The sequence below is a fragment of the Vipera berus genome, assembly GCF_964194415.1.
Source record: "Vipera berus genome assembly, chromosome: 6".
Classification (NCBI taxonomy): domain Eukaryota; kingdom Metazoa; phylum Chordata; class Lepidosauria; order Squamata; family Viperidae; genus Vipera; species Vipera berus.
The window spans coordinates 75,228,782-75,241,626 of record NC_138208.1 but is presented as its reverse complement, the minus strand read 5'-3'; the positions used below and the strand labels follow the sequence as shown (position 1 = coordinate 75,241,626).

Sequence of the window (12,845 nt, the reverse complement as noted above, 5' to 3'; positions counted from 1 at the left end):
AAGTGACAATAAAGTTATTATTCTATTTATTTTTGATCTATTCTATTTTCCCCACAGCTATGAGGTGAGTTGAGCTAAGAGACAGCCAGTGGGCCAAAGTCACCTCGATAGCTTCCATGCTTAAGGGAAGATAATCATGATCTCCCGATTTCTAGCCCAGTATCTTAGCCACTACAACAAACTGATGCTCATTTACTGTATCTTAAGAGTTAATAATCACACAGTTGTTCACCTTAAAAAAATGTTCTTCATAAAGCTGCAATATACAATGTATCATGTGACAAACAGTGGAGATCCTCTTAAAGCCAGGAATATATTCCCTGGTTCAGAGTTGCTTTGCTTAGGCATTGCCCACATTTTGCTTGTTTGTATTCCAGCTTTATAATTTTTGCAAATAACTCAAGGAAGCGACATAGCCAACATACCTTTCACCTCCTATTTTTCCCCCAACAATCCTTTGATATGGATTGGGCTGAAAGAGAGTGACTGGCCCAAAGTCACCCCAGCTGATTTTGATGATTAAGATGGGACTCTCCTGCTTTTTTAGTGTGGTGCCTTAACCACTAGACCAAACTGATGGGCTTAAGGTGGACTCAGCCTTCCATTCTTGTGACGTCAGTAGAACGAGGACACAGATTGTTGGGGGCAAAATGCCGACTCTGTAAACCGCTTAGAGAGGGCTGTAAAGCACTATAAAGTGGTATATAAGTCTAAGTGCTCTTGCTAGGGCTAAACTAACTCTGGCATCAATTATTTTCTCTCCAGCTGAGATATAATTAAAGGCTACTTGTTCATTCAGTTTGATCATGGTTACAGTTGTTCATTCCCAAGAGTTAGGCCCAAGCCAAAGGTCCGAGAGGTGAGCTGCATCAAACTCTTTGTGTTTTAGTTATGAGAAAACAAAGTACATGTTATGAAGCCTTCAATTTTGGCCACATACATGATAGGGTCCTTGAGAAAAGAAACAGGAAAAAAGACACTATATTGAACGGGAGGCAATAGAATCTCCTGCCCACCAGAAAGAAATCTAAGGATTATCGTTCTTGTTGGAAAACTCTTATCAGAGAGGAGGGAGAAACAAGCTACTTTAAGACATATCAATTTAAACTGCTAATTAAAAAAATAGAATAGGGATTTCATCATACACAATAAGCCCAAAAGGATCTTTTATGCTTTAAATATCATTGTCAGAATCCATTTATATTTCATTTCTAACTCCCTCTCTGTGCAAACCCAAATCTCACCTCATCCCCTTCCTGGATTCTGCCATTCCCAAGGAGGAAAGTGAAGAGACAGGGGAGTTTATTGCCCTCATCTCTTTCCCTCAGATGTAATTTTTTGTTTAGCTAGCCTGCCTGACCGATGAAAGGAACCCTCTCCCTCTGATAAAGGGGGTGGAGGGAATTCTGGCTGTTGCCAATGAAAGAAATCCTCTCTCTCTCTGATCTACGGAAAAACTAAGAAAGAGGGTGGGGGGAATTCCGGCTTGTATCTCCGGATGGAATGTGAAGGGGGAGGAAGTAATTTTGTTGCGAATGGACTGATGGTTCTCCCTTTCCCACAAAGGGTTTTGACACCTGAAATTTGACTGATCCGGGACTGACCAAATGGACTGAGGGGTGAGGTTTTTCTCGGGGACACTTTAAAAATATCGATCTGTGAGAAAGTTTTCAGATCCTGTCTATTATATCCTCTGTCATCTATGTCTTAGTAAAAGTTCCTGCTTGGACAATCTTGTCTCCAAGAGTTTTTTCTTTCCTAAGATGTGGATTGGAGTGGGTTCTGACAATGATACTGTAAAGCCCTAATTCATCATTTATTCCTATTTTGCAGATGCAAATTGAGACTTAGAATCACTGGCAATGTTTGCCAACCCAAATATAACAGTTCCCTCAAAAGAATACTTTTAAAATTATGTATGCAGAGAAATATCATCTGTAAAGGATTTTAGGAAAGACAAAACGTAAAAGTGAAAATAGTAAGGCCAGGCAGCACTCTGGACCTGCACAAAACATACTGTGGGGCATCTCTCTGCATCTCCTCAAAGCAACTGCTTCTTCTCCTGAGATTGTAGGCCCACCGTATGCTCTATAACGCCACTTGATAAAATCTCAGGATTCAGGAATTAGTACTTTAGGACTTCAGATGAATCTTTACACTGGATGGAGGAGTTTTTAATGCTGGGAGATTACATCCCACTCCACTGTTCCTTCTACAAAAGATCCTTTACACACAGATGCTCTATTCTCTATCCGTTTAGAAAGTAATCTGGAATACTAAAGCCAAATTGACTATCCACCTTTGCACATTGTGACTGAAACTGCAATAATAGTTCTAGTACAATTTGTACTATTTGTGGGAATTTGCACTGCAGTGAATCACATCACATCTTTTACATAATGACGTGGGGGGCAAATGGCAAAGGAAAAGATTCACTTGGTAACAGCCTTACATTTGAGGCAATATCTTGTAGATTAAACATGACTATTTCTGGAAATTGATCTTATAGGCACTGTGAAAAATAGAAATTCAGGCAAAGGAAACAACTGTGTAATTAACTGATTATCTGAACCGTGGTGGGGCAGTGGTTAGAATGCAGTACTGCAGCTAACTCTGCCTACTTCAAGGAGTTCGATCCTGACCGGCTCAAGGTTGTCTCAGACTTCCATCCTTCCAAGGTCGGTAAAATGAGGACCCAGATTGTTGGGGGCAACATGCTACATTGGTTCCTGTGCCTGTGTTGCCATTACACTCACTCAACTGTTACCACTATTTCAAAACTATAATAAAAGTTCTAACTCACGTTTTCAGAGTTTACCCACAGGTACAAATTGCTACTCTTATACTGACCTGCATATGGGGTTTCATCTGCTTCCAGGTTATACAGTGATGGACTCCTTGGTTCAGATAGTTTAATGTTTGTTGAAGGACACGTGGAGTTACATAGTCTTTCTGCCTGTATTGATCCAAGATTTTTAGCAGTACCTAAAGGAAAGTTGAAGGCACTGTGAAATAATTATGTACAATTCAACACTGACCCATCATATTTGAAGTAGTGGAAAAAAAATCTGCACAATCATTTTAAGCAAAGGATAAAAGCTTATTTGTCACATCCTAGATGATGTTTTAATTTTAGCTAACAGATTGATATGGTGGAGAAAGATCTGACTAAAAAAAGCAAAGCTAGCAATCACATTTCCATAGAAAATGTACCCTGGACTTTCCTAGACTCCTAAGGATGGTATTGATCCATTAACAATTTCCTGAATGAAAATGATGAAAATGAAATCCTTTAAAGAAGATTCCTGTAATGATATACAGCCTATCTATTAGGATCATCAGCTGGAAACTGTGGGCCAAATCCAATCATCCAAACAGCCAACTAAATGATGAGAGCTACAAACAATGCTTCTCGCAATAGAACTTTCTGATTAAGCGAAGTGTAGGTAAAATTAGGGGCCTTTAATGGGTTCGAAATACTAAAATTTAGGTTGTTTCAACTAAGAGAACACAAACCACCTCATTATCCATGACAACTTATAAACAGTTTTACAGGATGTGATCAATCATCTCCCATACCTCTTATCCAAGGCTTATCCAAGTGGTGTAATCACCACTCTTTTACATAACAATAAATGTCAGTATATGCTACAAAAGGGCAAGTTAAAATGCTTGCTACCAAGTTGCCATGTTATTTCACTAAATAAGACAAGCCTTTACCTGCTGGATTCCCACAGCATAGGTTTTCAAGAAGAATTCAGAAAATTCAAAATATTCTTTTGATACATTTCCAGGACTACCATACCTTTAAAAATTTAAACGCAAAAGAAGACAAATATGTTACTTTATATAAAGATACTAAAGTATACCTCATTATCATTTAAGTATCCTATTAATTTCCACTCATGGAATTAAAAGCAATCTTTATGGCAAAAGGAGTGTACAAATTCCAATAAAATTGCCACATTTTTTTGGCTGATAGAGCAATTTTTTGAAGATCTGCTGATACTTGAATTTCGGGCAATTTTGCTTTTAAACATTTATGATTTGGAAACATTATGAACGTGCCAAAACAGAATTTAGAAATGTCATTCTTTGTTATTAGCATAATAACCTTTCAAAAAGACGAGCAACAATCTGCAGAGCCCACTTCTTACATTTCCACCACACCAACTCTGGCCGATCATCTTCATCAACCTGCAGAGTTTCCTAACCAAAGGAAAGAGCTATCAGTCATCAACAGCCATGAGTGAGCAGTTAACATTAATGGAGCATGATAAGAAGAATCTACATCCTTCATAGCTTCTAGACACAATTTAGCAATAGCAATAGCAATAGCATTTAGACTTATACACCGCTTCACAGTGTTTTACAGTGGGCTCTCATTTTACCGACCTCAGAAGGATGGAAAGCTGAGTCAACCTTGAGAGGGTCAGGATTGAACTCCTGGCAATGGAATGCAGTTAGCCTGCAATACTGCATTCTAAGCACTGCGCCACCACAGCTCTTAGAAAGAGACCTTCAAATTGTTGTGCTGACCATGGCCTACTGACAACAGGATTTTATCTCAGCATGTTCTCAAGGAGCAAGCCTTTCATATAAAGTGATCCACATGTTTTAAACTCAGTATGTCAGGGGTGAGTAGCAAGAACTTTTTTAGAGCTGCAGGAAGCCATCCTGCGCTACAGTGATACTACCAGAAGACATGCAGTTAAAATGGAGGGGTTTGGTTTTTGAGTATTTAAATAGGAACAGTAGGCCAGCTGCTCACATACCCACTTTCAATCCTCCAAGCCCACCCCAAACCCTGCCCAAACAATTAGCCATTTTGTTACCATATTTCAGCAGCAAAATCTGGAGATAGAGTCATAAAAGACTTATGGGTTGTCCACCCCTATTTTCAACCCAATAAAATATGCTCTCATATAGGTAACAACTATATTCCCATCTACCAGCAGCAGGCACCTGCTCCCAATAGCCAAAAAGAAAAAACAGACCTGCATGATCCAGGTACTGCAGTGTTTAATAACCTTACTCAGAACCACAATTTAACATACCTAGATTTTGAACTGCTTTGATTTTCATACATGATATTCTTGCTGAGTGAAAAGCAAGGAGTGTGAGCAATGGCTCCACTTCCTTCTTACACCTTCTTTTAAAGCACAAGAACACGGCAAAAGCAGAACAAGCCCTCCATATAGCTGACTAAGAATGTTCCTCAACCTAAACTTCCCTTTTTGCCAATGCACTAAAGGATATGAAAGTTGTCCAATAATGTAAACCTTACAGGAGGCACACTTCTGTCAATGACAGTCCGGAAAATCTCCATCCACTGAGTCATGGTTTGGTTATTCACCAGTTGAAGTGGCAAAGCATACTGAGGTTAAAAAAGGGAGAAAAAAGAGAATATCAGTATTGTTGAACCCCTAAAATATACAGTCCCTGACTGTAGATTAGAAAATGTACAATTTAGACAACAGGAAGTTGCAATGCTTTTTTTTAACCTCGTGACCACGGACTATTTCTTGGCTGTCTTTGAAGCCTAGGTACTATAACAGCCTGCTAGCTAGCCATTGGAAGCAGCCAGTTATCATCTCAATTTTTCTCTGTGCTGATTTTCTTTTTGTAATGACAGTGAGCTAATAGCTACACATAATCAGCAACAAGGGGAAAAAAACAGCATTGTTATTGTGGATTAGACCCTCCACTCCAGGACATTCTTTTGCTCTCAGTTGGAGCAAAATTAAGAGCAGGAGCTCCTTTCTTATGGAATGCCCAACAGCGCAACACACCTAATATTGAGGAAAACATTTAAAATGCAAGTTTAAAATGTGTGTCTGAGAACTGAGGGAGGGGTGACAAATGTACCTTCATCTAATAAATTATGATTCGTAGCGGTCAGTCAGATGTTTAGACTGGATTTGGCATTTTTATCTACTTACTGAGTCCTTTCTAAGGACCTGAAAGAGGCAGCTTTTGTCGTACCATTTTAGACAATAGAAAGTGATGTTGCAATAATCTCCACAAAGTAAAACTTCAAGTCCAGAAATAACATGAAAATATGTCGTCATGAAAACAACATTCAAAACTGGAAAAAGCACATGGAACTACTGAAGTTACAACAGCACTGAAAAAAAAAGGTTTTTCAGAGTTATGATCGTTGCGGCATCCCCACGTGGTCACGGAGTCGAAAGATTTTCTTGCTGTAACCTGCAGAACTTCCTTTGTCAAAATTCAGATGCTTGACAACTGACTTAGTCTAATGATAGTTCCAGTGTCCTGGGGGGGGGGGTCATGCGATCCCCTTTTGTGACCTTCTGACAAGCAAAGCCAATGGGGAAGCCAGATTCACTTAACAACCCTGTTCCTAAATTCAGTAATTCAGTTAATAAGGAAGATTGTAAAATGGGGTGAAATTAACTTTAACAAATGTGTTGCTTAGCAACAGAAATTTTGGGCTCAATTGTGGTCATAAGTCTAGGACTACCTGTAGTTTTCCTTACTATTTTATTGTTTTTAAACTGTTAGCTGCTCCAAGTCATGTGTATGAGATGGGAGAGTATATACATTAATGTATGTATTAATCATGAAACAAGCCTATTTCCAGAAAAGCCCATGAACAACAGTTGTATGAAATCTGCCATCTCTGATTTGCACAAAACCTCAACTTCACTAAAAAATAGCCATAAGGAATCTCTGTCACATATTCCCATTCTTCCCATCCTGTTCCGAAAGCAAACCCCAAGTGCATACTTGTATAGTTCTTACCTATTTTCTTGGGTGCACAAATCAGAACTAAAAAAGTATTAACCCAAAAATGCAAAGGAGGTTCTGCAGGTTATAGCAAGAAAATCTTTTCCTTAAGACTCTGCTAGCACATATCACTCAAGAGAGCATCCTTTCCTTCGGATGGAAAAACAGAGAAATGCTTAGGCAAATGAGGACACAATTTAATGTAAACAGCAAAGAAATGTTTATAAGACGTTTGTTAAGAGAGCCAATTTGGTGTAATGGTGAAGGTCCTGGCCTGGAAATCAGGAGACTTAAGTTTTAATCCTGCCTTAGCATGAAAGTCAGCTGGGTGACCAGTCACTCTCTCTCAGACCAACCCACCTCACAGGGTTCTGTTGTAGAGTACTGGGTATGTCCACTGCCCTGAATTATTTAAGGCATGATAAAAATCTAATAAGTAAATAAGATACACTCTCATTACTAAATTGTTTAATCAAATGCTGTATGCCCAGAAATTCAATACACAGGTTTGAAAGTACCGTAGCTGTTCTGAAATCAACGACTGTATACTTCAAAATATGCATTTTGAGGCTCCCAACTCTAAAAAGGGGTTTGTTGTTTTTTTGGAAATTTTCATCCTGTTGCTGCTTTCAGTATACAGGTTCATACCTGAACAAGTGCATAGAAAATTTTTAAGATCTGTTTCTGAAGGAGCACAGAATAATGGGAGTTGTCAGGAAGAAGCTGGATCATCTGCTGCTGAATTCGAGGCAAGAATATTTGCATTGCAGCAATGAGAGGATCTCGTTCCTCAGCTTTCTTATATCTATGGAAGGAATCAGAGCCAAACACAATTCAGGAGTAAAGTTTACTCTTGTTGCATTTGCTTCATTTTGATTTTAAAAAAGATGAAACTGGTACATGCTGTAATCCTTCTCTCATCTCTGCAGGACAATACTATAAATCCAAATAAAGCAGAAAGGAGAAGCTATTTTAATTTTCCTAGAGTTAAGTATTGCCCACATTAGAGTTAACTTTAACCAATTTTAGCACCCCAGATCAGTGGCATTTTGGAACATAGCTTCATAGTAAATAAAATGGTATGAGATTGCAGGTACAATACACAATCTTACAACTGAATCAGCCATTTCACTTTTATCTCTCATTATTTGGGTGATCAAGCTTTCCCAAATTTACCTGGAGAAAAGCCACTGTACATAGAAAGGGGAAAGTTTGTGTTTCCAAGAATTAGATTCTCATTCATACCTTATTTTACTTTGTGTGAGGAATTTTTTCCTAACTTAAATGCTTTCCTCTGTATGAACAACACCCTCCAGTCTCCACCTGTATGTCTTTACAGAATAAGAAAGCTAGTTTTGCAAGAAACCAGAAAGATGCACTCATGAACTAGGAGATTATTTCTAGATTTGGTCACCTTCTGTGGCTGCTAGGATAGACACTTTCTCCTTGAGGAAGATCCACTTACTCATAGGTTTTTACCAATTGGTACAGGCACAGGAGACTTCCAAGCCAGCTTCCGCTATTGGACGACTGCAAGTAAAACCCAATCTTGTCTACCACTGCTGTCCAGTGACCTGGGAAGTCATGCTTAATAATAGCACGAAGGCACATTGTCAGCTGGGCTCTGGGAAAAAAAAAGATCAGGAAAGGATAAAGTGAAGGAAAAAACAGAAAGAGGGTCTGATAAAAGACCTGCTTCATCAACTCCTGAATTACATATACCAAAACAACGCATGCATTTTAAAAAATCTAATAATAGCTATCAACAAATTCTTCTAAAAAAAAGAAACATCAAAACGCTTTTAAAGCAGCGGTCCTCATCCTTTCCTGGTTTGTGGACCAGCGGGGAAGGGGGGGGGGAAGAGAGGGGGATTGTTCCACATGGGTGGCAGGCAAGCATGGCGCAGCTCCATTTGCATGAGCGGCAGGGAAGCACACCCACCAGTTGTGCAAATGCAGCTGTGCACATGTGCATGCTCACCTGCTGCTTGTGCAAGTGGAGCTGTGTGGGTGCCCGCATTCGCTCACTGCTTTCACGGGCCAGTTCCAAGTGGGCCATGGCAGTGAGCCGCAGCCCAGGAGTTGGGGACCTATTTTAAAGGACAGGCCAAAAAAAAAAAAAGTTCAACATGGGATGTAATTATCCAGAAAGGATCACTCCTTTCTTCTCTCTGCTCCCACTTATTAAATAACAAATAATATATTCAAATTAATATTCACCAGACACAAAAGTCAAAATGTACATCTATAAATGGCCTTGGAAAGAATGACAGTAAGGTTTGCCAAGCTTTCAGACAATTTTTCTCATTTAGACAATCCAGAAACAGATAAAACTTTTCCAAACCCGGGATACTCTGTGCTTGAAACTGGAGGTTTCATATATCGGCTGGATAATTATCTATCAGGGATGGTATAATGAACCCTGCAGGGTGCACAGGGTTGGCACAGATGACCTCTTAGTTATTTCCAACTCTGATTTTATGATATGTGTTGGATATATGATTCTGAAATTCTATGATTACAACTCTTTTCTTAATTCCCTGCATAGGCTTGCATTATTCTATACCAGAAAAAAGTGAAGATCTTTAACTAGACCTTGGGGGCTGATAGCCAACTAAAACAGCAAAATAAGAATCCAGTTCCACGTTCTATATTGGGTGTAAGCCACACTATGTACAGTAATCATTGCCCTCTCATGGGGATTGCATTTATTTACTCAGTTTGATATCCCCCAACTTTGATTGCATCGCACTTGTGTTGGAAGCACCAAGGCGCTTCCAGGTTGAAAGGATTAGCTGGTGACATCACTGTTGCCTGGGGACACTCAGTTGGGATCTCCTTTCATGTCCCCGCAGGAGCTGGAGCAAAGGATGGGAGCTCACCCTGGCCCACAGCAGCATTTGGGTCTCAAATGTGGGTTTGCTACCCTCCAACCCAGCATCCTAACTACGAGAGCCAATGTTCCTCCCAATTTTGGTGCCAGTAATTCTCTAGCATACAGAATAAGGTAAAGTCTTGAGGTATTTCCTGCTGAAGAGTTTGCAGTATTTTGTACAATAAGGTATTTTAAATTTCTACTCTTTTTAGTTTTATCTGGAAAACAATTTTGCCCTGATGTCATAAAAGGCATGAGGCATATTTTAAGAACTATAATTATACTTTATCCTTTTTCTGTCCCAGCAGATTTCTACATAAATTGTTACGATCATCTTATTTAGAAAAAGTTCTGGAATACATTTCCACATAAGAACGATTTGAGAAGTGATTGATTTGACTCACTACATGCTTGTGTAATATGAGACCCTTTCAAAGTACAATTTCTCAAAGCAACACTACGCTGAATAAACATCTATTCAAGTTATTGAAATCTGCCCAATATATTCTAAGAAGAAGCATCTGCTTGCCTTGGTATAAAATTCAGGACTTTTGGGGGCATGTCCCAGCCTGAACCTTAACATACCTCACTAAGTCTGGAGAACGAATAATTCCTTCTACAATGTTATCCCGAATCTGCTGACGATCATTTTCATGAATATTGAATGGAAATATCACCTCTCCGGCAGGGGGCTCCCGGTCTGGCCAGTACTGTGTCACCATGTTCTTCAAGTAAATAGCAGCTGTATTTAAAAAATGAGGGAAAGGAGAGGAGAGAAAGAGAGAGAAAGAAGGAGAAGGAGAGAGAAGTGTATAGAAAGGGCTGTTGATAAATCTCGTTTTAAACAAAGAGTTAGGGCAATCGGTAAGGAGAATAACAATTCAAGACCAATGGGCATACAAGAAACTAAGAACTAAAATCCTAGTAGTGAAATGTAGATGCCATTTAGAAAGAGATAACCCAATACACAAAGTATAGATCCACCAGAAGCAATAACCAAGAATGGCATTTGCATTTGCACCGGACTGAGGTACCCCTTGTGATCAAGATGGCTCCCATACTGTCGGCCTTCCAAAGGGCCATAAAGACCTAGTTCTTTTCCCAGGCCCTGGACTAGGGTGGTTTCATCCCCCTCTGCTGGATGTTAGATGTTAGTAGGATGTTCTGGGGTTTCTGCAGGGTTCCCCCATCTTGTTCTTTTTCCCCCTCTGCTTTTCTAGTTGGTGATTTCTTATTTATACCGTTTGGTACGTTGAAAACTGCCTGAAGTCATTTGAAGTCAGGTGGCATAGACTGAATTAAATAAATTAAATAAATAAATCGTGTTTTTTAAAATATATATATATATAGTTTCAATTTGTTGACTAACCACTCAGTTCTAAAGATGATAGATAGGAGGCAAGCTGCAGAACTTCACCTACCTGCTTGCCTGACTGGAAATTCCACTTGATCAGAAACAATGATTTGTAGCAGACTGGGCGCAAAGTTTATTATCTTGTAGGACTGAAAAGGATATAAAAGGTTAATCAGCAAAGTATAGATAGCAGTATCAAGCCCTCTTAGGTACTTCAGTTATTAACAGAGACTTAAGCATCACTCTCCTATTGAAAAACAGTTGAGTTAGACTCAACAAAGACTGTTTGGTTTTAAGATTAAGAAGCCATTCTGCTATCTTTTGCAGTGGAGGTCTCCGGAGCAGGCCAGGAATTTAATATCCAATCTGTTAATAACCACAACTCTCCTAATACTAAAACATTCACTTGACCTTATCTGTTTTCATCTTATGCAACAGGAATCAACAACCCAACCCTCCCTGTAGCCCTCATACATCCCAAGATAGTGCCACTGAAATTCAGCAGCAAAATGGTTTAGTGGGTGAGGCACATGGCTGGGGTGCTGGTTCATTAATAAAGGAAGAAGCAAAAGAGAGGGGCTACCAGGAAGCAAACAATTATAATTCCCACTCTTAAAATCCCCACTGATCCCCCCATTTCCAGTCCATTTTTTTTCTCATTTGAAGGATGAGGTTAGGAATAGTCATCAGATCTTCTGTTGGACACAGATGTCTCGGAGCTGAATGCACAGCTGTTTCACTTTGTTGGCTGATCCACCAGATGTGCTTTCTACAATCAGGTGCAAACAATCTGGGAAGCCATGGAAACAACTACACTGAGCCAAATGAATTTTTCAAAGTCCCCCTTTGAAAGTTTTGCTTTGATGGTCACAAGAGGCCACTTTTGAAATGCATATAACCACAGAGAGGGGCAGAGGGAGTCATAAACGTAAAATTGCTATGGATTTAAAGTTTGTGTGTCTTCACTTATTTACTTTAGACAGCATGTAATTATGTACAGCTTCTGCCAACCTAGCAGTTCGAAAGCACGTAAAAATGCAAGTAGAAATATAGGGACCACTCCGGTGGGAAGGTAACAGCGTTCCGTGTGCCTTTGGCATCTAGTCATGCCGGCCACATGACCACGGAGATGTCCTTGGACAAGCGCTGGCTCTTCGGCTTTGAAACGGAGATGAGCACCGGCCCCTAGAGTCGGAAACGACTAGCACGCATGTGCGGGGGAACCTTTACCTTTTTAAGGGTTAACATGAAAATCTATGCTGACTTTATGTATTCAGATCCTAAGCCACTAAAGATGATCTTGGCTCAAAGACATCCAACAGAAATTCTGGATTGCCACCGTTCAGTAAAACATATTTTTTAACATTACAAAAATCAGTCCATGAGTGATTTTTGCAAGTACAAACTAAGCTAACTTTTTCTAAATGAAAACAAATGTAGTATATTAAAATGCAGAACTGTAGAATATTAAAATCTCCTATGTTTCAGGGGTCTCCTGCTTCCCAATCAGTAGCAAATTCAAATGTTACTAGGTCTCTCACAGAATAGACCATCCACTTTTACTCTATTTTTTCTTCTTTGTTTTCTATTTTATTATTATATACTTTGGAAAGAATGTAACAAATAGATGGCACAAATAAATCAGGTACAGGTAAGTGATATATGAGCAAGAAATACTATCATGTGACAAAGAATTTAATTCTAATTGGAAACACTCCTACACTACAATCCTACAGTGGTGGGATTCAAATATGTGAACAACCAGTTCTCCGTGTGGATGCTGTTTCTGAATTCCATTCTGGGCCTGGGTAACAAAAAATTAGCTACCGGTTCTGCCGAAGTGGTGAGAACTGGCTGAATCCC

At 39.4% G+C, this 12,845-nt stretch overlaps 1 protein-coding gene across 2 annotated transcripts in view; it reads right to left on the bottom strand.

Moving 5' to 3' along the window:
• Positions 1–12,845, bottom strand: part of IPO8 (importin 8) — a 49,919-nt gene that overhangs the window by 31,990 nt on the left and 5,084 nt on the right. For both annotated transcript variants that reach the window (XR_014026958.1, XM_081331430.1), the window contains exons 2-9: positions 11,050–11,131; positions 10,214–10,370; positions 8,219–8,377; positions 7,402–7,558; positions 5,288–5,377; positions 4,115–4,209; positions 3,721–3,805; positions 2,851–2,985 (exon numbers count right to left, since the gene is read on the bottom strand). Coding sequence is in view for 1 of the 2 variants with exons in the window: in XM_081331430.1 (XP_081187556.1) it covers positions 2,851–2,985; positions 3,721–3,805; positions 4,115–4,209; positions 5,288–5,377; positions 7,402–7,558; positions 8,219–8,377; positions 10,214–10,370; positions 11,050–11,131 (960 nt within the window). In the remaining variant the exon portion in view is untranslated. The remainder of the gene's footprint in view (positions 1–2,850; positions 2,986–3,720; positions 3,806–4,114; positions 4,210–5,287; positions 5,378–7,401; positions 7,559–8,218; positions 8,378–10,213; positions 10,371–11,049; positions 11,132–12,845) is intronic.